We start from the raw sequence: 27,652 nt of genomic DNA, 5'->3' as shown, positions 1-27,652 counted from the left end.
AGTAAATAAAGGTTGTGCTGAGCTCCAGTTTAAAACTGGTTTAAAGTCACCGTTATTGTATTGTCTCTATCAAACACCAGGGGGCAGAGTTGACCTGTGTGGCCTCTTATTACTGGCCAGTAAAGTCTTCTCAGCTTAAATACCAACAGCTTAAATGTAGAATTCTTCTTCATCTTCTGCCCTGTCTCCCTCTTCAACCGGTGTGCTGCTAACAATGCTGCAACTGTCGAACATGTTTATGGACACATCGCTCAGGGAGGGAGTGGTACTTGTGCTCACACTGGGGCTTTGGATACGTAGCCCTAGCAACGTAGAACAAGTGCTGCTGCTGACTGTGGTGAAGCTGTTTGGAGTCCTGCCCAGTGTTGCTGCCTTGTAGACGTTCTCTGGTATGGCGGGAGAAAGGGAACGTAAGATTTCATCTGGCGGCGCCGAGGACGGACGAGAAGTCTGTGGCAGGCTTGATTTGATGTACGCAGACACCACTGTGAGGTCCACGACACTACTACTACCTGGATTTACCACGATGGACGTATCAGGATTGACCTTGTCCCCCGTGTCTACATCCGTCTCCTCCGCCCCAATAAGAGCGTCCACATTCAGCCGAAAGGGCGGGACCAGGGAGGAGCTTCTGTTGAGGGACCTGCTCCTGTTGTTGGGGCTGGGAGAAGGTCCAGGAGAGGAGCATGTTGAATGGGAGCTACCAGAGCCCAGGTTGGGTAGAGAGAAGAGAGAGTCAGACTGGTGGCCTCTCCACTGGCTCCTCCAGCTGTCGGGGTAGTGGCGGTCCACCCACTCCTCCAGCTCATCCGGCTCTTCACAGGCCATTGGGTGGGAGCTGTCGGGGGGCGTCTGGTGGACTCTGAGACGGGATATGGAGCGGTGGTGGTGGTGGTTGTGGTGGTGTCGACGGTTCCTGTACGAGGGGGCGGCGGAGGTACGGGCGATGGTGGATGGAGCCGAGGCCGATTCAGCAAAAGTGGAGGATAGGTGGAAGGGATCTTGATAGTGTTTGAAGGGGGCGCCTTGGACCTGAGCAGGAAGGGAAAAGGAAAAACCAATTAGAATATAAGATGTAGATTGAGTGTTGTAATGTTATGCTATGAGAGAGTGTAATGAGTAGGTTTAACAAAAGTAGGCTACATTGCAAAAAAAAAGGCATTCAGTAAAATCATAAATTATTGAAGGGGATTCAATCAAATGTGTTATTTTGAAAGATAACCGTTTTTTAATACATTATAAAAGTTTCACAGTAACTACTAGTCTTAAATTATTATTTTAATAAGATAATAAAAGATAAAGATAATCAGATAAATTGCCATTGTATTTTCACAACCATTGTGGTTGATTCGGAGGTGGAAGAGCTGAGGTGAACAAGTGGGTTTTTATACTAAGATCCCAAACAATAGGACCATAAAACTGCACGCAAAAAGGCAAAAGAAAACCAACATTGTTTATGGTCCCTAGTGTCCACCAGCATGTTCTTGGGTCTCTACCGTGACAAACTGCAATAAAGGCTTTGAACAAAGTCTATTTGGATTCTAGGTATCCATTCTCTGGTCTGCCTATTTGCAAAAAACATTTATCTTAAATTTCTAAGGTTGTATTGCCTTTAAAAAGCATGTTATAGATGGTGTGCATTGGCTAAAAATATGTGATTACCTCTTTATCAAATTCAGGATTGCACAATGTTTTGCTTGAGCATTCATTGCCTTTTGAAAGAGCAGTTTGATAATATTTGGCCTGTTACTTTCCCATCTTGTTGTCCTAAAGAGGTATATTTAAAGGTCCCGAGGAAAGGAGGTGCATGCTGGGTAAGACTTATAAACCTCTCCCTGCAGGGCTCTCATGCAGCCAAATGCTCCTCACGTCACATACAGGCAGCAAAGTGAAGGAGAAAGGGGTACAGCAGGGAAACCCCGGGGTTTACAAAAGCCAACATGCGCCCCCTCTTCTCAGCCGAGCTCTTTTATGAATCCAACCAGCAGCTGGAGAATACATCAGCGTCATAGAGAAGGCCCCATGTGTATCACACCTCCAAAGGCATCTCAAAACACAGAAACTGCTGTTTAGAAAAAATCCCTGCGTCACCACAAATCTAGAAGTCTGATCACCATCCACAACATAACAAGTCTGGACGTTAGGAGCATAATGGGGGTATTCCCCGGCTCTGACACAAATGTGGAAATGTGTTTTTTTGTTCTTAACATGCAAGGCAGCTGCAGCAGTATTTATTTCATTCATCTGTCAGTTTAGTTTTCCGTTCATGTTTTTCTTCTCTGTAAGTAGTGAAAAGAACGTGTCCCTCCTCCTCCTCCTAGATGCTAATAGCTTCTCCATACTTCTGCTCTTCATGTCAGCTCTGTCATCCGGCTTTCCGAGTAAACAATGCAAGCAGAAGCAATAACTTTCCATACAGCAGCCTCGAGACAATTATTTCCATGAGCACAAGGGGATGGATGGGAGTTTTTTTTTTGTTGCAGATTTCCATATGTTCCAGATTGAACAACAATAAATATCATGGAAAAATACTATTAAAAGTTTCATGAGCACACAGGAGTTAAACTGTGATTTACCACATCCTCGTGACAGACCCAAATCAGTGGAGGAAACGGACAAAATCTGTATTCTTAAAGTTAATAAAATATTCTTGCTGATCAAGATGGATTGAATCGGAAAATATTTATACAGTTCATATACCATACATATATTTATACAGGGGTGGGGGTTGGAGGCATTTGCTGGTTCAAATGTGAGAGTTTGCTGCTTCTCTGTTTAACATCATTGTCAATGTACCAGATGTCATGGCAATCCATCCAATACTAACAGAGATATCAAACCCACAAATATATACCTCTTTGTGCCTTCGGGGATTTACAAATATCTGTAGGATTCATTGTCTGCGAACCACAAATCTCTGCACTACATTTTGTACCAATCCAGGTAGATGTTGAGATATTTCAGAGGGACACTAAACACTTTCAGCTGCAGGTGGTGCTAGAGTAAAGGTTAAACGGATGGCCAAAATCAGTAGGATTCATTTTCTTTGGGGTCATGAATATCTGCAAAAAAATGGCAGTTCCAATCCATCCAATAGTTGTTAGGAAAAGTGGTTCTATAATGGTCAACCGACCGACCGAAAGACCGTTTCCAAGCTTTTGGCCATGCGGCTAAAAGACAAGCGCTGTACAATCTTGAATCAAAGTAACTGATTACATTACTGAAAAACAATGTGTCCAGAATGTGTCTAGGTGTGCAAGTTAATCAAAAGTGGACACCTGTTTATGTGAGTGTGTTCCTGAGTGGACGCCCTGCTGATTTAAAGGCAAACAATCAGTCCAGCTCTTTCATAATCCTATTAATTGCTGCTTTTTACATTGGGTCGGAGAGGACATTATGGGATTTCTTTAATGCTAAGTGTGTGTGTGGCTGCGACAGGTGGAAGAGCATGTAAGAAGGGGAAAATGTCTATAAATGTCACTGTTGTCATTTCCTAACAATGTATCAAATGATGTGAAAGGAGGAGGGGAAAAGGCTTTGTACACGACCTGTTCAGTGCCAAACCCCATATGGACACAGTTAGCAACAATCAGCTTGTGGGAGGTAATGTTGAAATACCTAATTGCATTTTCGTCAACCTCTCTATCTGTATAATTCCTTGCTTCTCTGACGAAGCATCCTGAGGAGAAGTCATGTCCACTGTAATGGATGGGGGATACTTATAGGGTGATGATATTTCAATGTTGTATGTTTCCACTGCCCCCCAAGTGGCAAAAGTGCAGGTTTTATGTGAAACAAGTTTGGGACGTTTGGGAATGTATTGTGTCAGTGAGTGGTCCTCCCAAGGCTGAAAGCAAAACTGTGTCATGGTGTGTGATGACAGAAACATGTAAAAGTGTAACAAAGCCCCAGTGTTTTCCCTCGTCCCTCCACTCTCTTATTAACCTCCTCTGCTCTCTGTTCCCTCTCTCCTCCACACTCCTCTGCCTCCTGTTTATCTTTCCCCCACTCTCTTCTTCACTTTGTCTTTCTTCGGTAGAGTTCCTTGGCTCTGAGCCTTGACGCGGTTGCACGGCTGCATACTTATCTCACCCACGCAGGAAAGAAAGAGGCAGGCAGCGAGTGTTAAAAAAAAACTAAGTGACACTTGAGAGGGGAGGCCAAGGCAGGATAACTTTTTTCTGTCTGTGTGTGTGTGTGTGTGTGTGTGTGTGTGTGTGTGTGTGTGTGTGTGTGTGTGTGTGTGTGTGTGTGTGTGTGTGTGTGTGTGTGTGTGTGTGTGTGTGTGTGTGTGTGTGTGTGTGTGTTGCTGCTGAGCTGCTGCAGGTCAACTGCCCACATTTGTTATTTACTGAAGCGATTTCTTTGCATGTTTGGCTTGAAAGCGAGTGTGCCTCCGTCGGCTAATTCGACATGACAGGATCTGTCCAGTTTTCCGTGAGGACAACATGCTACAATAGCAGTGAGGAGTCGCAGCAGGGGGTGCTGGGTAATGAGGTTGTTGACATGACGATGATCAGAACCCGAACATGGCGTAAGCTTTTAGATATCTCGGGATAAGCCAGGTCAGCCAGATATCTGACCTGAGCCGGCCAAAACCACCGCAAACCGACACTAATCCTAAACTACACGACACTGCAGAAGCAAGAAAATGTCCGAATTAAGTAAAGCAACGTAATCCAAAAACTGCTCAGCTGTTCGGTTGTGGCTTCCAAAGCTTTGATAAAATCGAAGCTGAAGTCCTCAGAAAAGTTGTTCAAAAGTGAGAATTTGCTGCTATTCTTATAAGTTAAAACTGATTGACTTATTTTTTTCCTTGTTGATAAACATTAAAATAATTAATTGAATTTACAAGTAGGAATAAACACTTCCAGAGAACCACTACAGAACACAACTCTGGCTTTGCCATTGAATACACAGGATTTCTTTCCAGACAGGAAAAGCTTTTTTTTTAAATATACTCACTTGAGACGATTGATCACTTTCATATTAGGCTGTAGCTTCTATTTGAGTGTTTCCTCTCTGTTTCCAGTCTCTTTGCTAAGCCAACAGGCATTCTACTTTCTACAGGCATGAGAAACTTGTTTTATGGTCTTGAAGTGAAACTGCTTGACATTGGACATGAAGATACTGCTAACAGCTTCCTCGTGTCAGTTATGGCACCTTGTAATGCAGTGTGTTACAGTGAGGACTGGGCCACATGACTTCAGGCCAGATGGCAGTTAAGGATCATGCATATGGTCTATTGTCATGACAGATTAGCCCTTTGTTTCCACTCTGCGCTGGTCCAATCCCGGTAATGGACTGCTGCTTTATCGGCTTGAACTTTCAAAACTACTAATCTTCCACTGCCTGGACACTTATCCCCCTCTGTAACTGATACCCTCCAAACAAGGACCGTGCTGTGTGTTTAGTGAGTGTGTGTAGGTGTGTGTGTGTGTCTGTATGTGTGTGTGTGTGTGTGTGTGTGTGTGTGTGTGTGTGTGTGTGTGTGTGTGTGTGTGTGTGTGTGTGTGTGTGTGTGTGTGTGTGTGTGTGTGTGTGTGTGTGTGTGTGTGTGTGTGTGTGTGTGTGTGTGTGTGTGTGTGTGTGTGTGTGTGTGTGTGTGTGTGTGTGTGTGTGTGTGTGTGTGTGTGTTCATTCACATCAATGTTTTCACAGCATATGTCTTTATGTGATCACTGTGAAACATTTGAATGTGTACACAATGATGATAGATTATGATGGACACATTTATGGTTGGATGGTTGGATTAAAACTGGGGGCTACTAATTATAAAGAATCAATGGTGCTTTGTCTTCAGACTGTGATTGCTGTTTCTGGCTGCAGAATCTGTTTAACATCCCTCTCTCAACCATTTCTTCTTTCTTCCTCTGTCCCTGCTTCTGTTGTTCTTTCAGCCAAGAGAAAGACTTTTCCAGTGTTAGAAAAACACATTGTAGAGAGAGCAAGTTGGCCGGCCGTCTTTCTGTGGTTATTCTGTCTTTTAACTGGTAACGGTAGTCCCCTTCAGTGCTATAAAGCTTCATAGATAACATGTGTCACTCTAATAGTAGAAATTGATAGAAGCTGACTGAAATGTCTTGATCCAGCAGAGTTGGGAAATGGAAAATATAGCCTGAAATCATTCCCTGTTTTCTAGAAGCGCAATGTATATTTACTTAACACAATTTTACTTCAAAAGTCGCCCTCTCACCTGCAGTAAGATCTTATTTCCATCGTAGTCTTCAGTCTGCCAGCGGGCCTCACTGATCGGGCTGCAGGGGTTTGGCAGCAGAGGCACCAGCGTCCCGACATCTCTCACCCTCACCTCCATCACCGCAGAGTCCAGCACCAACGGAGTCTGACCTCGCGGGAGCCTCTTGAAGGACAACTGGATCTCCATGTCTGGGTTGGAGTAAACCACAAAGAAGCAAAAGTCCTCCTTCTTCTGAGCTACCCTCCGCTGAAGCAGCAGCTTGTAAAGCCGCACCATGTCCACATAGTTTTCATGCTGGCAATAAACAGTGAATCGCACGATCTCTTTCCCGTAGTGGACCTGCCGCACCGCCCACAGCGGCGTGCCCGTAGACAGGGTGAAAAAGTCTTGACTGCATGGTGTCAGCGGTAGCATGCGACGGCCATTGCTGACTTTCTCTGTGTGATGGTAGCACCATGGCGGCCTCTGCAGAGTGCGGTGAAGCATCAGTATCTGCTCCTCGCCACCGTACGAGTCCTGGAGGAAGATGATGACTGCCAGAGCCGGCTGGCAGGCGGCAGACGGGTTGGTGTTCTGATGGTGTTTGGGTCTGGAGACAGAGGCCCGCTCCGACACTCTGAAGAGCTGCAGCTCAGGGTGAACCCACGCCAGCACGCCATCGGCAGCACGCTGAAGGAACTTGCCCTGGCCGGGGTCGGCAATGAGGTGGACGCTGACGAGGAAGGGATCCTGGAGCTCGCCCATGGATAACTCGCCTCCACGCACAACAGCATCAAGAAAAGGAAAGAGAGGGTGGAAAGGGAGAGGAGAGAAATGGGATGAGAAAGAAATGGAGAAGAGATAACATTATAATCTTTTTGGAACAAACAAAAACCTGGACATTATTTTGGATATGAAAAAAACATGTTGCCTGCTAAAAAGTTATGTAATATACATTATTCAAGATTCAAAATGTTTTATTTTTGCTATATTGATGCGTGAGGTTGATGATTGTTACGACAAAGAAACTATGGTTAAAGTATGGTTGAGGTTAGGCAACCCAAACGGTGAAGGTCAGGGTAAGATCAAGATCAAAATCCCTAATCCCACTAATTGTAGGTCAATAACTAGACACAAACTCCAGTTTAACACTTTTAGGCCCTGTAAATCCAACGTGACAGATTCCTCCAAGGTGAACATCTTTCCTGTGGATACTGGGACTGCTTTTTCTCCTTCTTCACCTTTCTGTTGTTTACTTCTTTGTTCCCTCTCTCCTTCTCTCTCCTTCTCTCTCCCCTTTACAGATCTCTCACTCCCATCCATCTCCATGTCACTCATCCAGATCTAACTCCAACTTTCTACCAATGTCTATGTTTACCTTTCTCTGCCCCCCCCCCCCCCCCCCCCCTCCTTCCTTCCCTCCAGACCCATGTGGCTCAGGGGTCCACTGTGGAGGCTCATTAGTGCCATTAGGAGGTCATTACTGAAGCCCGGAGGAATGTTTCAGACCACAGCAGGAGCGGTGCATTCAGGTGTAGCTTCCCCCCTGAACCCCTGACCTGGACAGGTTTGGTTCCCCTTGGCACAGGTACTGCAAAACTTCCACTGAAATGTTCCTAAACTACAGTTTTATTTAGCCATTGCTTTCACTCTTGCATGTTACTTGTACACAACCCACGCTGTATCTCCTAATCTCCATGTTCCTTCGCTCATTTTTTTTTCCTATGGTCTTTATCGGACTTCTCGGGGGACTTCTTGGTCCCGGTATGTTTCTGCTTTGAGGCAGTTTTGGCACGGACACACAGTCTTGTTGTTCATGTTTGGCTCTTGCCAGAATCCCTCCGTGAGACAGAGATGCCTAATCGCAGCAGGTCCAGTCTCATGAGTCCCTCTGGCCTTTGCTTTAAAGGACAGATTCTACTTGACCAAAGAGGTGACATCTTCTAAATGTTAAGGTCAGGTTACAAGGAAACGCTGCTCAAAGACCACTAGAGGAGTAACGACACAGTCCGCTCAGGGTACAGAATGATTATCAAAAGGAGGTTCTTGGTTTTGATGCCCTTTAATATAGTTTGAATGAAAGCAAAGTCTGATGGCAAGAAAACAATGTTTAACATTTTTGACCGACCTTTTCTTAGTTTTGCATTATATTGCTTCTTTGTCGATTTAAAAAAAACAGGGAAGTAGCAAAAATACAATATAGAAAATCAGGATGGGTTCTCTGATCTTATAAAGTGGCAATCATATTCTGCCAATGACAATGGGAAGTGAGCTGAGATATTTAGGGTTACAGTACTACATAAAATATGAAATTGTAATTTTTTCCACAGTCGATTGCAAGTAAACCTAAATAGGTTTGATAAGTGATTTGAAAGGTATCAGATTCATAAGATAAAATGTAATATATACATTTGATAAAATGCCATCAAACCTTAACCAGAACACAAAGTGTCCTTGTGTGGCTCAGTTTGTCTGAAGCAGGATCAAGAAAGGTGCACTGCAGGTTAAAGGTGGATGCCAGGATACAGGCGTCAACACACACATATAGGGCACCATGCTCATTAACGACTACCTGATCCCATTAGAATCTGGCTACCCAACATGTCCCAGGCATCAAGACACCCAACACAGGGATGATAGAGATCTTTAAGGGTATTTTCTGTACAGCACATTGTACTGTCGCGCAGAAAGCTTGGATTTCTCTACTGTGACTCCTGCTACACACAGTTCTCACAGTATCCTTTTTCAGGAGCAGAGACATTCTTCCGATGGGTCTGAGTTGCATTTTTTGACACTCTTGGTCAAAAGATGCAACTTAAAAGCTGCAGTGTGTAGTAAAACATATATTTTAGCTGCATCTAGTGGTGAAAAATCTTAATAAAAAAATATTATATTATATTCCATTTCTACAAAGAACAAAAACACCAATTCCCTTTACACGCTACACCTTTAAATACCTTGTTCCTTCAAAGTGATGCTTTCCTTTGGCAATAAGGGTTAATGAGAAGCTGGCACAGAGAAGAATAAATTAGGGATTAAGTCACCCCAATCCTGGGAGGGGAATGAAGGTTTTTTTTTTGTGTAAAGCTCTGGAGGAGTGTGTCTCTAAGCTCTTAATCCACTCGCGTCTTCAAGCTGAGGCTGATGTTTCTGACGCGACTGACTACTACACAAGCCACCGGGCAATCACACAATCAATTTGCACATTCATAAACAATCTTATCTTTTTCTAAGACCCGCAGACCTTCACGTTTGCGCCGTATTTCAGTGCTAACTGGCAACACATGCTCGCAGCCATGCGCACAGATGATGATGACGTGAGATAGAAACAACACTCTTTCTAGTGGCCCCTGCACATATGAGAGTGATTAGCAGCCAAAACTCAACCGAGCCCTCCGAGTGTGTTTGAGTGTGTGTGTGTGTGTGTGTGTGTGTGTGTGTGTGTGTGTGTGTGTATGTGTGTGTGTACTGCATGTATAAGTACTGCAGTCATAGCTTTAGCTAGCTTGGCCCTCAATGTAAGCCAAAACAACTGAAGGAGGAAATTCAAGATGTGGGCCCCTTTTGTCGTCTGGTGAAAAAAGGAAGAAAAAAAAGATGCAAGTTCCAACACTTTGACGTCAGTTTCACTGTTGCCAAGGAAATTAAAATGTAAAGCCTTGACTACAAAATTGAAGTTCTGTGAGTTTAACTCCGATTCAGATTGTGCCAAGTCTCCAATGTAAACTACAGTAGTTGTAAGTGGGACATTTTGCATATGGTTTAAACTGCAATGAGTGAGCTGAAACAAGTTGTGAACACATCAACATACTGAGGTAAATATTCAAGGTTCAAGGTTCTTTATTTATCATGTACAAAAAGATACAAAGAAACACATGCTGTTCACCAGCTATGTGTCTGTCTGCTGTTTGGTGCTGGACAGGTAGTGTACAGTGGTTTTTTTGGAACTCTTTCACTGAAAACAGCTGCCTGATATGGTTGAAAACAAAGCCATGAGAGCGGTGAGAGTGAACTTACACAGTATTGCGTCAGATGGCTGTGAGCCATCTTTTAAAGACCTAGGTCTTCAGTAGAAACAAATGGGCTTAGAGCTGTGTGTCACAGGCAGGAGAGGGAAGTAAGAAAAGTATTGAGGGACAGACTCTCCTTCAAGCAGTTCTCCAAAGACAAATACTCTGAGACAGTAAACTGATTAGGACCACCGCAAAGTTTCAAAGAAGATCAGAGCAATTGGATTGAATTAGTTGGAGCCACTATTTGCTAGCTTCAAACTGCTTCTGGCTTTACATTTAGGAATTAGATAGGGTAGGTTACAAGAGACTGTAGTGGGGGAAAAGATTACAAGGGGAGGCTTACTAAAGAGGCCAAGGCCAGTCAATTGAGCTAGTCCAGGTTCATTCAAGTCATGTGACCTTCGCGGGCTAAACAGACCTGGGACAAGGCGGCTTGGCTTAGCAGAGTGACAAAAAGCTTAGTGGTACTGATGCTGTGACCCTATTTAACTCTGTAACTATTTTTACACAAACATACACAGCGCTCTGTAAGCGTTTGGTGTTTTAATGCTGTACTGTAACACAATTAAACTAACCCTGCGTTCCAATCCCCATACTTCCCCTACTATTTAATATGGTAGAAAAAGATTTAGGATGGCCCAATTCTTGTGGTCAGATTTTGCATGCTTAAAAACACCCGGATGCCTACTAAATCGGGTAGAGATTTTTAGTGTTGTAATCAGCATGCTATTTGGGCGATTCTAAACCACAATCGAGTGCACTAAGGAAGTGACATCACATCGACGGAGCCTCAGTAGGAAAACATTCAGGGATGACGGATATATAAGCAAGAGGCAAAGGGGCAATGTTATGATAAAATAAATAAGTAAAAGTATGTCCCAATTGTATGCCTACTGCATGCTAACTAGAATATTTGTATGATCAAAAATGACAACATAGGAAACATTCCCACCTGAATCTGCAAAAGAAATAGCCGATCTGAAAGGGAACGTTGGACGGTCGGACTTGGACTGCAAAGACGTGAGGATAATAAGACCTGCTCCAAAATGTGGTCGACCCTAAAAGACCAAAACTCCACTATTCAAAAAGCAGCCCAAGTCGAACAGAGTAGAAAAGCATCGTTTTTGTTTGAGGATACACCTGTATGTACCTGGGTATTCGACATGTTGACACACATACCTTAGACCAGCAGCAATGCAACCAAACCCAACCCAGACCTCATTAGTCTGAATATGAACTGAACCTGGCCCGACTTCAGTCCTGGTCTGTTTCCTGGCCCGCCTCTTGGTTACAAGGAACCAAGTGGACCCTGGAGAAAAAACGCTTTCAAGTGCTTGAGCGCTGAGCCAAAGCAATAACTCAATATCTTGCTGTGCAACGACTTACAGACTGCACTCAAATGTGCACTCGAGAGAGCACACACTCACTAACTCATCGTCAAAAAGGGCCCACAACAAGGCTGACTGACAAAACTGCTTCAATTAAACCATTAACAAACAGCTGACTGCAGCATTTAGCTGCGATCGTAGCCTCCGAGTCCAAACCTCATTTTAATCTGCGAACATTTGGTAACACTTATATCCAACTGCTTATTGGCAGAACTGGGATCTCATACACGGGAGTGAGTGTGTGTGTGTGTGCGCGCGTGTGTGTGTGTGTGTGTGTGAGAGAGAGAGAGAGTGTGAGTGTGCCTGTGCTTGTGTGCCTGTGCTTGTGTGTGTGTGTGTGTGTGTGTGTGTGTGTGTGTGTGTGTGTGTGTGTGTGTGTGTGTGTGTGTGTGTGCTGAGATGTTACGGGTGGTCCTTGATCTATCAGGTGCTATTCCACTGACTGTAGTGAAAGTGCCTTGGCGGACACTGGAAGTGTTTCGGTGCGTGAAAGGATACTTAGCGCTGTCTTTCTAACACAGACACATGCTTAAATCCACACTGGAGAAGGTGACATTCTCCAGTGTGGATTTAAGGCTGTGCTGATGAAAAGGCAAAGAGGTAGTGAATGGTCAGATATCACTCCAACCAATAAGGGCTTAAAGTACGCCACACTCTCTGTTACATACATAGAAAAGCAGAAATAAAGTGTGAGGTACGACTAAAAGAAAGTATATGGATATATCCTTTTTACTAATAATTTACGACGTAGGTTTGGACACAATGCACGTAGCTCCACAAATTTTTTACATGTGGGGGGCTACATGTAGCCAGTCTAGCCACCATCAAAGATACCATGAGGTAACCGCCTGGTGAGTGGCTGCTTTTGATTTTTCAGACACAGTACAGATTGTTGAGAGTGAAAAGTATTTGGTCGTCTTTTCCTTTTCAACAAAAAACATCTTGACTGTAAACTGCTGTGACCACCGCTGTGTATTACAATGACTGTCACTGAAACAACACAAGACAGCACAGAAGTTGTGACTGGATCACTAATGAGACAAGGGGAATACAGAAGGGTCTCCTATTCCAGTTTGTATTTAATTGTTGGTCAGTGGCTCCTGCACGTTCACCAACAAGTACTTCATCCACTGCCTGGTGTACAACAGTGTAGGTTGTGTATTCCTTTGGTTGAGTAGCTTTGGAGGACCTTACACATGTGTTCCTGGTTGCGCTAATCTGCTGCCTGTCTGAGCTGAAATAACAAGAGCAGGGCCCCCGGCATCACTGGATGCACAGACAGTCTCTGGACTGGGCCAAGTGTTCCACTTTGTGGTAAAGAAGACTCATCATTTTACTGCAGACCAACATTATGGAGGAGCATGACTAACAACCTGAGATATGGATGTGGATATTTTAGTAGCACTGAAAACACTACACTGTAAGAAGACATTTTTTGGATGCTGGTGGTTAGCTGTGAACTGTGACCAATTGGACTAAACCCATTGGTGATACTTTACATGACCGGCAATCAATGTTTTAGCATTTTGGGAATACCTCTGGATATATAGTGGTTTTCATATCTACTGGCAGACTCCTCCTTTGTTTGTGTGACCCAAACTTCTCTTACCAAACGCACAAACGGTTCAATGTTCCCGTTTGCTGTCTGCTAACTGTTCACTTGTCACACGATCGTATCAGAGCCGTATACAGTTACTGCTAATGAAAACCAAACATTTCCTGCTGCTGCGTGATCACATCTAAAGTGGTCAACTTAGGGGGATCCCCAGGGTGGCTTTCACTGTCAAGCGTTCACTTAAAATACAGCGTATTTGTCACCAGGCTTTGTGCTGTGGTGTATCATTTTTATGATTATATATTTAGATTATTTGGCATTATTTTGTCATTTTTAATGTTTGCAACCTAGTAAAGGAACAAGAAGAAACAGCCATGGTCAGCTTTTATCAGCAGTATATAGTCCAGATACATTTCTGTAGGGGTGTAACTTTTTTACCAAAATTAAAACTTCTGTTTGATTATATAATCTTTATTTAGATTATTAAACTATAATGACCTGTTTGAATACAAAAATGCACAGTCTATTAGCTCGACTTTAGAGTACTTTGCCTTGCGGTATCAGAGTACCACAACCACATAAGCAGTGCTACATTCCCACGTTTGCTCACACACACAAATATGTGTTTGTTTCGGTCGAGCAAACATCTGCTTGTGACAGCCTGATCCCCGATAATATAAACGCACAACGTGAACCTGTGACCCCCAGAGCTTTTGTCAGAAGACTACACTATCAATCCTGTCTAGTCCGCTGTGGTATAGAAGACACTCACTGCTCAATATGCTGATGTGCATTTTCTTCTAATCAGTATTGAAATCTTCAATTTCTTTCATCACTGATTTCTTTCTCAGGGAAGACATGTTTTCACCATTGCATGCCAATAGTTGGAGGTCTTGAATCTGGCTCATGCTTTCTTCTCATCTTTGGTCCAAGTTCTTCCCTTTAGGAGTCTAGCTGTGTTGTAAATATTCATAAGTCTATATACATCTGTGAGTAATAAATACATCTACAGAAGACTGTTTAGGTACTTAAACAAATCATGCATGGCCTTCTCATGTGTTTATGGCTGTTAGTATATTTGTAATGGTGTCTCGGCTAGGCGTCTTTCTGTTGTTCCAGTCTGACCTCTGTGTCCTTCTGACCCAAAAACATACATTATTCTGACAGCCGAGGGGGTTAGCTGTGTTACATGTATGTACATGTAGACACACACACACACACACACACACACACACACACACACACACACACACACACACACACACACACACACACACACACACACACACAGAAAAACCATTGGGGGAGCGGGGGGGGGGGCAGGGTCAAAGGTCTAGCAGGCGGAACGGGCACTCAGTCTGCTGTGTGACCAATAGAAAGTGAGGTGGTGTGATTAAGTGTTCGTGGTGGGGCTCAGTTGAAAGGCTCTTGAATCAAAAACCTATTTACCTCCTACTGAAAGGCCAGAGATGCTGCACACAGCAGCTGCAGACGACACATAAAAGGCAGATTTTGCGTTCGGCATTGGAACTTTAATTTCCACTTCTTAACTTTACCGCAAGCCTTTGCATTTAATTATGAAAGCTTTTAAAATACTTCATATAAATCCCAGACTCCATAGAGGTTTCAGCTACATTTTTCCAAAATGCAGAAGTGGCAGAGATACAGTACTAAACGTTAGACACATAAGAGTCTCATTTGTTCCATTTTCCAGAATCTCGTCAATCTTAAATCTAGTTGGACTTGTTCCGTCTAAGAAAACAACAGACCTTCTGCCTGTATTAGATTATCCTTCTCAATTCCAGTAAATGTCACTCGTGAGGCAATTTTATCTGTGTGTGGGGTTCTTTTAACAAGATAAAAGTCCATCTCTGAGCTGTGAGAAAGGCTTCAACTAGATACAAGACCTTGTTATGTGTCTGACAGCACTTCTACGCTTCTTAAAAAAAAGTAATGTAGTCTGTTATTGAGTCCTCGGAGATGTTGATTTATGAACTTAGGATCCAGATGGTGCACCTTTAGTGAAGAAAGATGACACTAAATCCTTATTTTTGAGATGGAGCACGTTGCGATTTTAATCCCCAGCAGTGGTGGCTGTGGTCTAATTTACAGGACAAAAGCTGGCAATACGCTCACATTTTTGTCAATTTATTTTTAACCAATCTCACGACAAAGACCAAAACCAACAATGAATGGATCCTTCTAACAAGTGTTTATTGTACTCTTAGAGCTCCATTGTTTTCCGAAAAATTAGCCATACCAGCATTGCACCGGCTGATATGCTCCTGCCTTACAATGAACACACGTTTCATTTTTTGTTTCAACTCAATCCCATATACAATAACTGGAATAAGCTCACCAAATGTGTATTATGCTAACGCTGAAAAATATTCCCCAACAAATGGACTATGTCCTCATATTTCAGTAAACATACAAACGCATCAAATGAAAGACAATCTGTTCTCACTGGCCTAAACAATGGCATTCACTGAGGATGAGCAATTTGAATTCCTCCAGTTTTCTGTTACATAGGACATACAGTGGAGTATAACCTCGGTCTGACTGAAACATTGTTGGTTTAAGCATGATATTAGCTTGTCTCCAGGGGGCTTATGGCTGGTCTGAACTCAGGGTCAAAGGTCAGGGGTTTAACCACCTGTATAAACAGGAGTATATGCTCTCTCAAACCAAACTTAAATATAACTTATGTGGAGGTAGGGGATGAAGGAGCCTGATGCTGCATGCACCTTTTCATCAATGCACACACACACACACACACACACACACACACACACACACACACACACACACACACACACACACACACACACACACACACACACACACACACACACACACACACACACACACACACACACACACACACACACACACACACACACACACACACACACACTGAGGACAAAATCAGGCAGCCATACACACACAGCCCTGAGACGGATGACTTCTCTATATTGTCTGTGGAAAAATCTGTCACCGCAGCAGTTGGCTTCCATCTGTCCTTTCTGCTGCGATCATTAGCTTGCGCCTCAGTGAGACAAATAGACAAATAGAGGGGCCGCTTCTTTCATTTGGTCTGTCTGTAGGGTGTGTGTGATGTCATTATAGTCTAAGAGACGGCTTAGATATGTATGCACTTCATTTAGGAAAATAATATCTCCACTAAGACGAGTGGTTTAGCTGTTGACCGCGGCTACATCTGAGGTGCCCAGTTATACAGAGTAAACAGACACCTGTCAGACATGGAATAATTATAGTACATTCATCTTTTGAATGGCTTTCAGTCTGTGAACCTGAGTGAGGCACAGGCAGCATGCATTCCTAAATCCTATGAAGTCCCCGCCCGAGTACAGTGTCTAGTATTGTCTTTCTAATTTTGGTTCCAGTTTATTTAAAATGTTTATTTTATCTTCTGACAATGTCCCCCAGTGCACGTTTAGTTCCTACCCTGACCTCCAGTGGTTACACAGAGACAATAGTGGCAGAAGCTCAACTGATAAAGGAAAGGAAAAGACACCGGAAAACGAGGGGGAAAAACCAAACCAGGCATTGTCGGAAAACTGTGTGTCTGTGTGTGTGTGTGTGTGTGTGTGTGTGGGTGGGTGGGTGGGTGGGTGCGTGCGTGTGTGTGTGTGTGCGCGTGCGTGCATGCGTGTGTGTGCGCTTGCTGCTTTGTATGATTGTGTAATATTAAGTTAAGCAACTGATTTCTGACGTACAAAAAAATCCTCCCTAAAATCAGCTGAAGTCCTACAAACACACACACACACACAATCCTCCTGTGTGTGTGGATTTATTTTGTCAGTGTGTATTAAGGAGATAAAGTCCTGTGTGTGTGTGTGTGTGTGTGTGTGTGTGTGTGTGTGTACTTACTGCTCGTTGAGGACAAGGGACTGTAATCAGACCTGCAGAGGACAACAGGAAAGAGGAGAGAAAGAAGGAGAGAGGGAGAGAGAGAGAAAGAAGAGAGAGAGAGAGAGAGACGACATGGACAAGAAACAGAGAGGAGACGGGAGTTTATATTACAGTATGAAGAGCACAATACAATCAACATGATTTACAGGATGCCACACTCCTATTTCAAATAAAGCGCTGACATCTGGCTAAACAGTAGGAGAGGTCCAACTGGAAAGGTCACAAAAGACATTCCACACTGGTTTCTATCTAGCGGGGATGAAACACAGGGACATTTACTCAAGTACTGTTTGTATATGTCTAAGTATTCCTATTTTATGCCACTTAACTTATATTATATTATATTTATTATGATGTATAGTAATGCTGAAAAGGGCAATTCAGTATCAAGTACTTTTTCTTTTGAAACCTGAGTAAAATCACCTACACTATAGTTATTAATCAGAAACATATAGGCTTCTTCAATACATGTGTGCATTCAGGTCTTTCATTTTGCGAAGGTTTATTGCGTCCGTATCGTTGCTTTTACTGGACTGTTTAACATTTTTTATGGAGAGAGAGAGACACATATTTGCTTTCTTTCCAAGAGTGAGATGAGAAGATTGGTATCATGCAGTCTCTCTCCTGTGTTCTGTGTGGTAACGGCTGCCTTCGAATCATATCATTTAGACCACAACGACCAGTGGCCGAGTCAGAAAAAAAGGTTCATGTCAGCATGGGCGTTTCCATCATATATCAGGAACTTCTGACAAAAACTACATCTTGGTGAGAGGAACTACAGAAAAGTGAACAAACTACTGTAAACGTGTCTGCAAAAGCCTCAATCACTTGCAATTGCAACTTGATAAAATGCAATTTAAAAACCTAATTTAAAAAGAGTGTCTTTATATCTGGATTCCTAATGAACTGCTCCAAATGTTCATCAACTCATTTATGCCATTTCAGTTTCGTCACTAAAAGACTAGCAGCAGTGCAGTGGTGACTATTTTGAAGTAACGCATGACAAGTCCCAGTCCCAATGTGAGAATATAACATTATACAAAACTACAGCCAGGCAGTGATGAGCCTAGTTTAGCACCAACGCCTGAACGGGGGAAAACCGCTAGACTGGCCTCCGTCCAAAAGGTATAAAAAATATATACACCCATATATGGATCATGCTCTCTACAAACCAGTGACCATGTTTGAAATGCAGAAACCCTGATGAGAACAATGTGTCAAAGAAACTGAATAAAGATTCACTGAGTTTGCAGGTACTTTTTCTCAATTTTTAAGAAAACAATAACCCTAACCCTAACCCTCTACCATGACCACCACCCCTCAAGCTTACAATCTCACACAATGGTTGCTACATCAAAATGTAGGAACACAACAGTTTGTGGTTCTATGGTGAGTCGAGAAGAAAAAGCTGCATCACAACAAGTTGTCACGTTTACATAGCGTAAAAAGGTAGATCAAACCACATACAGGCAGCCCATAGCATGGTTTTGAGGGTTTTGGCAGGGATATAACTTTCGGACAGAGACAAGCTAGATGTCTTCCCCCCCTCTTCCTATCTTTGTGCTTAGCTAAGATAACCTGTGTTGTCCTCGCTCTAAATCTGTATACAGTATAAGTGACAGACAAAAGAGTGGTATTGATGTACCTCTTTGCAATAAGAGCACATGAGTTTTCTTTTTCTAAAATGTCACACTATTTCTTTAGAAGTGCTACAAGGAATAGTTACATATTTCTGAAACAGTCTTATTTTTCCTCTGATCATGAATTACATGCAACAGCAAACGAGACCACAAGTGCAAAATATGCTATTTTATATAGTTTTTCGTAATGCCTTTGTCATGAGTAAACCCAGGAACAACAGCTAGTGTCTTAAAAACACTACCTCTTTTGTCCAAAGGAGGTGCAAGAATTAACACAAACTGAATGTTCCTCGGAGCACCTTTAAGTAAAGCATTCCTGTTTCTTCCACCACTGCTGAAAAACGACCATGTGCACGTATAGATTTTCTCTCATGAAAGGGACGTGTCTAATCTAAAGCTCACATCTTCAAACTGGGAAGGAAGCGGAATTAGATTCCCCATAATCAGATTTCCATGGATTAGAAGAAAAAAAATCGGACATTTCCGTGTTATTAAATTTCCGTCTGTGTGTGAAACATGAAAGAGGCGTAGGTATGCCCACATACAACGAGGCTGATTGAGGAGATGGTCTGCATCCTACACATGCTATAATTCACTAAAGGGTCCGTATACTACATCACCTGAGATTATTAGTCCCACAGCAGTCATCTGACAACCAGTGAACACTGTTCCTCCACACACACACACACACATGCACGCAAGCTCACACACACACACACACACACACACACACACACACACACACACACACACACACACACACACACACACACACACACACACACACACACAAACACACACACAATACCTAAACTAATAAAGGCCTCTGGAGCTACCGGACAGCAGGAAACAGAGGAGTGGGTCTGTTTCCTGCACCAGGAGGCTATCAATCTTCCTAACAGCCATTAGCGGTGCAGATTCGGGGAAGAAGCAGAGGTGAGCAGAGAAAGGTAAGAGGAGAGATGATGGGGGAAATGGCAGATAATAAATGATCGGAATATTCCAGCAGAAGGACACAGAGAGTTTTAAAAGCTATGACTTGTCCCTGCATGGACTGAGACAAAAACAAAGACAAAATGTGGAAAACGTAGTGCTGGAAGCCGTCAAAAGTCTGTTTTTATAGCTCCCAAGGGAGTGTGTATTATTTGGTGTGGTTTATTTGGCCACGCTGCCAGGCTTCATATCCCCTCCAAAGACAATAGACACAAAAAGAAAGTGAAGACAGGCATCAGGCCCAGTCATGCAAACAACACAAGGTTTGAGTGACATGATGGGCGTCTAAAAGGGCTCGTTTGACATGTGGAGAGGGTTGTAAAGTTGTGTGGTGTCAACCTGATGATAGTGTATATATATAGTCCAATATTAATTCTCCTTTCAACTCTGGTTTGGTCTCCACCAGCTCCTAAGAAGATGACCTGGTTCTTTAGCTGCTACGTATAGGCATAATGTTTACCAGCAAGTCGCTAACTGTCTATGTCTATGTCTCTCTGCTGTTTGTTTGCAGGACAGGCATTGTACAGTGGGTAGATCTAAACGGAAAACAGCTGTTTGCAGCTGGAAGGAAAAACCAAGATTGATGAGACTGTCACTGAACCAAACATCCAAACTGCTGTAATAACCAACAAATTGAGCTAAAAGAGGCAGACACTTTCCTTTAGAGCTGTTTGTGAAAATTCTCAGAATTCTATGAACAACCTATTCTACGTGACACCTAGTATAGGCTAATATTACATTCATATGAACAACCTATTCTACGTGACACCTAGTATAGGCTTATATTACATTCAGATGAATTAGCAAAGCTTTAAGAAATAGGTCACTTAATATATTTTGTCTGTCACATTTATCAGGGCAGACAAAACACAATAGGAAAACAAATGATACACTTCCTTATCATTAAAGCTCAAGGCCACTGTGACAGTCTGTGGTTTGTGATTGGAGGAGAGAGCGGCTAAGTGAACGATGGATGAGGGAGAGCCGAAAAGGAAGTGGAGTGAGGCAGGAGAGGTGGAGAATGTGACCTGATGGAGGTGGTGGCTCTCTGGTTATCAGCTGGATGTTCCTGCTTTTTCTATTCACATCAGCGCTTTTCCATACGGCCGGGTCTCATGAAACACACACACACACACACACACACACACACACAATATCTCTCTCTCTCTCTCTCTCTCTCTCTCTAGCACGCCCTCCCCCCCAGGTGACTCTGACAATAAAGGCATTGATGAGCTGCTTCTTCATCACTTTTCATACCTTACAAACGTTCAAAGTAAAACGAAGTATAGATAAATAAATAAATACAATATAAAGTTGCTTATTTCTCATATATGCTTTTCAATTTATGTTGCTTTTTCGCTGAATCTTGCCAATAGCCAAACTTTCACAGGTCAATGAATGATACATCTTAATAAATGTAGTTCAAGTAGGGTATTTTACAGTTAAATTGGGTCTTTTAAGGGGTTAAAGGGTCACATGGGGACTGTCATTAACACACAAACACTCACTATTCTTCTCTATAACATCTCCAGCTTACATGTAACAGTGACATACCACAGGAGAAACCCAGGCTCATCTTTGTCTAACAGCTGAAAACAGAAGGAACAATACATCCATTTAACAATGTTCAATCAAAACACTATTACGTCACTGATTTGCCCAGGGATGCAATTATAGCATGCATAAATAAAAAAATATAAATAAAATCTCATGATAACAAAATGTAGGAACCACAACCTTTTAACTTTTAAAAGTGCATTTCAGACATGCCACATTTGCTCAAATATTAATATTACATGAAGCCCTGCTGTCTGTTTTGTTTCGCGCGCGTTCAGTTATGTCTGGTCTCGCTTAGGTGTTTAACACCAAACTTCATTGAGAAATGTGCACATGTAGTTTATCTGGAAGGATGTCCAACTTCCAACATGATTTCTCGCCATAATTGTAGACTCACTTTAAATAGGCACCTATAATTTGTGTCTTTGACAAAAAATTATTTAATGTCCTTAGTCAAAAGTTTTTTAATTTCTTCCCCCGTTATTAAGACACCCAGCCCCAGCATCTTTGAATATGCAATTATTGTTGATTTCAAAGGTTTAACGTTATGAAACATTCACTCGGATGCAAACAACATTTAAGGAAATATTTTATAAAGATTATTATATTGAGCATAAGTCACATCTGACTCCACTCACCCTCCGGTCTCGGCTCCTGAATCCACGCAGTCATCTTCAGCGAAGGTTTTCTCCATCTCAGAGGCTCGGCTGGACAGCAGGCAGCGGCATTGTTTCAAAGTCCCGAGGTAACGACTAAAACAGGTAAGCTACGGTAGGCAGGTTATAGCACGGTCCGGTACGGATGAGATAAGAGAGGTATATGAACAAGCAGAGAGTTTGTATGAGACAGGGTTGTCCTCCAGACTTGCATGAGCTGTCTGTCTGCTGAACTATAGTTGGAGCAACAGGAGCTTGAACTCCGTTCTTTCTGCGTCAGCTGCGCTCTGAGATGATGCCTTCAGGGACTATAGGAAATCAGATAACCAGAAGTGGAGAGTTTGATTTTGCATTAATTAATTAAATAAATAAATAAATAAATAAATAAATAAATAAATAAATAAATAAATAAATAAATAAATAAATAAATAAATAAATAAATAAATACATAAATAAATAAATAAATAAATAAATAAATAAATAAATAAATAAATAAATAAATAAATAAATAAATAAATAAATAAATAAATAAATAAATAAATAAATAAATAAAATGTAATAAGATAAATAAATAAGAGTTACTATGTGCGATTTGTACTATAACCATAGCCTCTATAACCAAAGGATCGCCTGCTGTACTTTTTTGAATAAAAAGTATTTCCCCTCAACTACAGTATAACCAGATTACTACTATAGTAGGCTACTGGTAATAGCGCCACTATTTTGCGTTTGGTGTTCCTTTTTTCGAGCAACACTTGGAGGCAACATTAGTGAGTGTGCTGCTTTGGCTCCATCAACAGGGTGAATGAGGTAATGCAGTATGTCTGTCCACCAGAATATTAAAACCACCCAGCAGGCAAAAGGATGGTCATCAAATTTCTGACCTGCATTCGATGACGTTTGTGTTCATGAATTAAACCACATGGAGGATCCAGTGGAGGACTCAGGCTGTCTGAAGGGCAGGGCAAGAACAAATAAAAAGGACACCAGATGTGGTGTAGAAAGTCATGAAGTGTTTGTTTTTAAACTGTTCCAAACATGGGTAAATATTACAATTGTATAAGAAAATATAACTACTACACCTCCAGAATAAAAACATAAAATTAACTATTTATATTAGGCCTACCTATTTACCAACTCAGAGGCAGGCTCCATACAACGTTGGGCTGGAAATGTAGCCTAAACTGAATTGAGAGAAAAACAAATAATCCTTTATATTTCATAATTTTCCATTATTATGCAATAATAAAAACACTTATTGTTATTATTGTTATTAAAGGCTATAAGGTGAAATACAAGCATTGAGTAAAAGTAGTAATAGTAGGCTTGTAGTTTAGCAGTTCATGTTTAATGAGTTGTGTGTATCTTTTTTTTAATTCTTTCATTTTTTCAACACGTTTCTCTCTTTTTTTCCTTCTTATTTTGTATTTTATTTTTGTCTGGACTCAATGATGACATCATCTCCACGCGCCACACAAAGCACTCAGGCGAGGCGCACGTTTGTGTTTTCTTTTTTGTATGAATAAGCAGCAGCAGCAGCATACAGACGGCTTCTTCACCCTCCTCATTGTTATCATCCTCTGTGTGGCTTAACCCAGACACACCTCGGCTCGGAGCAGAAATGTCTGTCACGGAAATGTTCAGTTATATCCAGGGCTTCCTGAGCGCCGACCAGGAAATCAGAGAGGTATGAATGGACAGCGGAGAGGGTTTTTTATCAGCGTTAGCTCAGAAGCTAACCCCAGCCACACACACAAAACACGTTCACACCAACAAAAAAAACTGCACTATAATAACACAAGTCTGGTTAATCAGGCTAACGCGCATCTCACTGACTGACTGAGATATCTACTGTATCACTGTAATCTAATTTTATCCAGGTTTATAACAATATACTAAGCGTGTCACTTAAAATTAAAGATCCTTAACCCCTTCGTGCATGAATTATTTAGAATAAAAAACACATGCATTTACGAGAAAACAGCTTTTAAATGGCTGCACACTGAAGTGAGTGAGCACTGCATGAAACTTTAAAAGTAATTTAATTAATCAACATTTTATTAAAACACAATTACCCTGTGATATGTGTTATCGCAGTGAACTGATCAGCAATTCAAAGTATTTATAGTATACAGCGCATTTCATTGGGTTGAGATGGGGACTTTATGTCATTAAAAGTGTATGATTGTGGGTTGCTAGGTTTATTTTTCAGTTACAGAAGTATTGTTTTTATTTCTGTTCTTCGGAAAGACGTTATGTTGTTCTGTAATATAAAACCTTTATTATTAATGGACTTTTTCTTTCAGGATATCCGTAAGGTGGTGCAGGCATTGGAGCAGAATGCCAGAGAAATACTAACACTACTGCAGAGTGTCCACCAAGCATCTGGATTCAAAGAAAGTTAGTTTGTGACACATTATGCACTTCTGCTTCACTTGTTGGTGCTGGACCATGTTTTACTAATGAGACTTTCAATGTTTTTTTTTTCCTTTACCTCCTTTCAGTTCCCGGTAAATGTGTAAAGGCGCGGGAGTTGTTCTGCATAGTCAGGACACAAATTGCCGAACTCAAAACCAAGTTTCCCGCGGAGCAGTATTATAGGTAGGAGCCACTATTTACAATAGTTACTACTAGTTTTTATCATGGTGTTACCTGAAGCTGTATCTATCTAAAATAGTGGGAATACTTTCATAACAGTAGCTTGCAGCATTATTATTTTTTCTTGTTTTAATGTGGGTAGCCAGAACTCTCTGTATAGCAGAATTAATATGTTTTTTTTGTTTTTTTTAAGTCTCTTTTATTGATCTGTTTGACCGCTCTTTAGGTTCCAGGAGCACTGGCGGTTTGTCCTGCAGCGCTTGACTTTCCTGGCCGCCTTCACTGTCTACCTGGAGAGTGAAACTCTGGTCAAACGGGAGGAAGTGGCCGAGATTCTTGGCAGTAGGTACCAGTCTGTGTCTTCTTAGTGTTATGCTTACCTGTTAATTTGGCTTTACTCATTTTCCCCTTACCTCTTCACCCTACAGTTGAGGTGTCGCGAGAGAAAGGCTTTCACATGGACGTAGAGGATTACCTGGCAGGTGTGCTGATCATGGCTAGTGAGCTGGTGAGTCTAATGCTCTGGTGTTAAAGCAACAATATAACAAGGCTAGAAATTTAATTGTACCTTGTATTAGGGCCAACCAGATAGAAAGTGTTCCTAGCAGATCCTTAAAATCCTTGAATAAATGAATCTAAAGATATTGATGCCATAATTGGTAATAAAATGTCATTAATGAAGAAAACTATTTGCTTCATAATGTTATAAGTTATTACATTATGGGCAAAAAGTTATTATGTTATACATTCAGCATTTTGTTAGATTATCGACCAATTACATCATGGGTTCATCATCATCATATTACTTTCTTTTTGTTGTTTTACTACTGTCTAATGAATGAATCACTTAAAAGTATTGACTAAGGGTGGGGGGGGGGGGGGGGTGGCACTCATGGTCTAGTGGTTAGAGCACCCACCAATAGAGGCTCAGTCCTCAGAAGCAGCAGACCACGGGTCAGAATCAGGCCCGTGGTCATTCTCTTCATGTCATTCCCATCTCTGTCTCTTCAAACTGTCTAATAAAAGCATAAAATGCCCCCCCCCCCCCCCCCCCCCCAAAAAAAAAGGGGAAAAAAAAAGATTTCTAAGCTAAGTAACTCTGTGTAAAATCGTTGCTATTCTTTCTCTTTCCTCCAGTCCCGATTGGCGGTGAACAGCGTCACGGCGGGCGACTACAACCGGCCGCTGCGCATCTCCAACTTCATCAACGAGCTGGACTCTGGCTTCAGGATGCTCAACCTGAAGAACGACCCGCTGAGGAAGCGCTACGACGGCCTCAAGTACGACGTCAAGAAGATCGAGGAGGTGGTGTACGACCTGTCCATCCGCGGCCTGGCCAAGGAGGCGGAGCCAAGCGCCGACAAGTAAGAGTTCTGAGGTGTTTCATTGGCTGTGGGAGATAGCTGCCTCTTTTCCACCGCCGGGCTGGCAACCCTCTCCACGGCTGCTGCACCTTACCCCACCTGCAAGACAAGACCCAGGGATAGACCTGAGGACTCAGCAGCTGAGATCAGACTCTGTGTGTCTGTGTTTGTGTGAGTGAGAGAAAGTGTGTGTTTGAGAAGATGGCTTTAGATGGATGGCAGACTGTCAGATCGTGTGACCAAGTATGGCACCATCGTTCGGAGTCTGAAGATGGAAGGTCCACTTTGTTTCTGTTTTTTTTTTGAAAATCTGCGTTAATGGCTTCACCTGATTCCCGTGGTGTTCCTGTTTCACTGAATTGGTTTTGCAACAGTTTTTTTTACGTCAAGTTTGCAAAACTCAGTTTCTTCTTATTAAACTACATTATGTCGATGTTTACTTCGTTTGTGCAGAGAGTGGAGCGTTCCAACCATGCAAAGCTTCTTTTTGTGGATGTTTGTTTATTTACAAAGCACAGAAAAAAAGATAACTTGATGTGTTTTTTTTGTTTTACCAGATGGTATTTCTCAAAAAATTAATAAATCCCGGAAATATTTGATGCAAAAATCGGATAATTAAATCAAAAATACATTTGTCGTCATTCTTTTCCAGATTTGGATCATTCCTGACCTTTCATAAAGGTTCCTCGGTTTAAATTGTAATGATTAAGCGCCTTACCTAGCGCCTTACCCAGTTATAAACCTATTTTTTTCTATAATAAATATGGCTACTTCTTGATTAGTTAGATTCCCTTATTTTCTCCCAGCAGCGAGGAACCCTTGCAGAACAGTGCCAATGATTATGTCTGCTGCCATTTATAATGTTAATATTTGGTTAGTTGGGTGATGAAGCAAATACAAAATAGTCAGAATGCCTGCATGTGATACGTTAACTGATTTTCTTGTTTTTTCTACAAAAAGAAATTTAACAAAGATTTTTTTTTTCAATTGTCTGCATCCATGCTTCTGTTTTGCTTCGATACTGTAGTGAAACTGGATTGTATTTTCAAGAAATAATTCACTTGCATCTTGTGCTTTTGTTCCCTTTGAGTGATAAGTGCATTCCACATGTACCGTGTCTATCCCTGTCTTTTGAATCAGTTGTCCTTAAAATGACTGTAAATATATTTCTACATTCTAAATGACTGGCTTCCTCTTTAGACTTGAGCACATAGACACACAGACAAAAAAAATCAAGCAATCAAGGACGTGTTTAAAATCTTTTAATTTAATTCACAATATATTACATCGGGGGGGGAAATAATACATCGGGTCTTTCAAATGCAAATGGGGAAAACAAAACAAACTGTATGCAAATGAGCAGACATTGTTGTTTTTTTAATGATTTGAAAGGGGTTCATTTTGAAACGGCATCCTCTGACAGCACAGGAGTATTGGTGTGTAGTTTAGGAGCCCTGCCCTCTAAAACACAGTGATTCGCTACTACTCTTATAGTGCTACCTTCAGAGCAAATAATAAAACAGCATTGGTCTTAAATAGTGGTTTTGGTTCAATGACATGAACGACCTGCAGAAAAGTCAACTTCAGTCAACTAGGTTTCTTCTACCATGAAGAACTGTAAATAAACCAGACTGAGTGACACACGTTTGACTGGAGAGCATTATATTACTGAGGAATAAATAAAGTGCATTAAACAAAATAAAGCCTTCATAAATAAAAACACACTTTAGTAAGAGAGAGGTTCAGGTGATCACATGGTTATTATCAGCAGACT

At 41.8% G+C, this 27,652-nt stretch overlaps 2 protein-coding genes across 2 annotated transcripts; one reads left to right on the top strand and one right to left on the bottom strand.

Moving 5' to 3' along the window:
* fam124a (family with sequence similarity 124 member A) lies at positions 1-21,954 on the bottom strand (the record flags this gene model as incomplete). The annotated part of the gene is made up of 4 exons (XM_080038393.1): positions 1-1,032; positions 6,197-6,954; positions 17,029-17,060; positions 21,899-21,954. The coding sequence occupies 4 exons, from the start codon at positions 21,952-21,954 to the stop codon at positions 151-153; spliced, it is 1,728 nt and encodes a 575-aa protein (XP_079894519.1). The 3' UTR covers positions 1-150.
* Positions 21,955-23,442: 1,488 nt separating this feature from the next.
* tsn (translin) lies at positions 23,443-27,053 on the top strand. Its single transcript, XM_080038254.1, has 6 exons — positions 23,443-23,603; positions 24,223-24,316; positions 24,421-24,517; positions 24,741-24,856; positions 24,943-25,022; positions 25,652-27,053. Exons 1-6 carry the CDS (start codon positions 23,538-23,540, stop codon positions 25,880-25,882), a joined length of 684 nt encoding a protein of 227 aa, XP_079894380.1. The 5' UTR covers positions 23,443-23,537; the 3' UTR covers positions 25,883-27,053.
* The last annotated feature ends 599 nt before the right edge of the window (positions 27,054-27,652 follow it).

The sequence above is a fragment of the Ammodytes marinus genome (assembly GCF_949987685.1).
Source record: "Ammodytes marinus genome assembly, chromosome: 12".
Classification (NCBI taxonomy): domain Eukaryota; kingdom Metazoa; phylum Chordata; class Actinopteri; order Uranoscopiformes; family Ammodytidae; genus Ammodytes; species Ammodytes marinus.
The sequence above is the reverse complement of the archived record's forward strand: the minus strand, read 5'-3'. Positions and strand labels throughout refer to the sequence as shown.

Bases quoted from the DNA above. Each gene is read 5' to 3' on its own strand.
- tsn (XM_080038254.1), top strand. From the start codon at position 23,538: ATGTCTGTCACGGAAATGTTCAGTTATATCCAGGGCTTCCTGAGCGCC. The intron at 23,604-24,222 runs GTATGAATGGAC...TTTTTCTTTCAG, and splicing joins CCGACCAGGAAATCAGAGAG to GATATCCGTAAGGTGGTGCA. The intron at 24,518-24,740 runs GTAGGAGCCACT...ACCGCTCTTTAG, and splicing joins CCCGCGGAGCAGTATTATAG to GTTCCAGGAGCACTGGCGGT.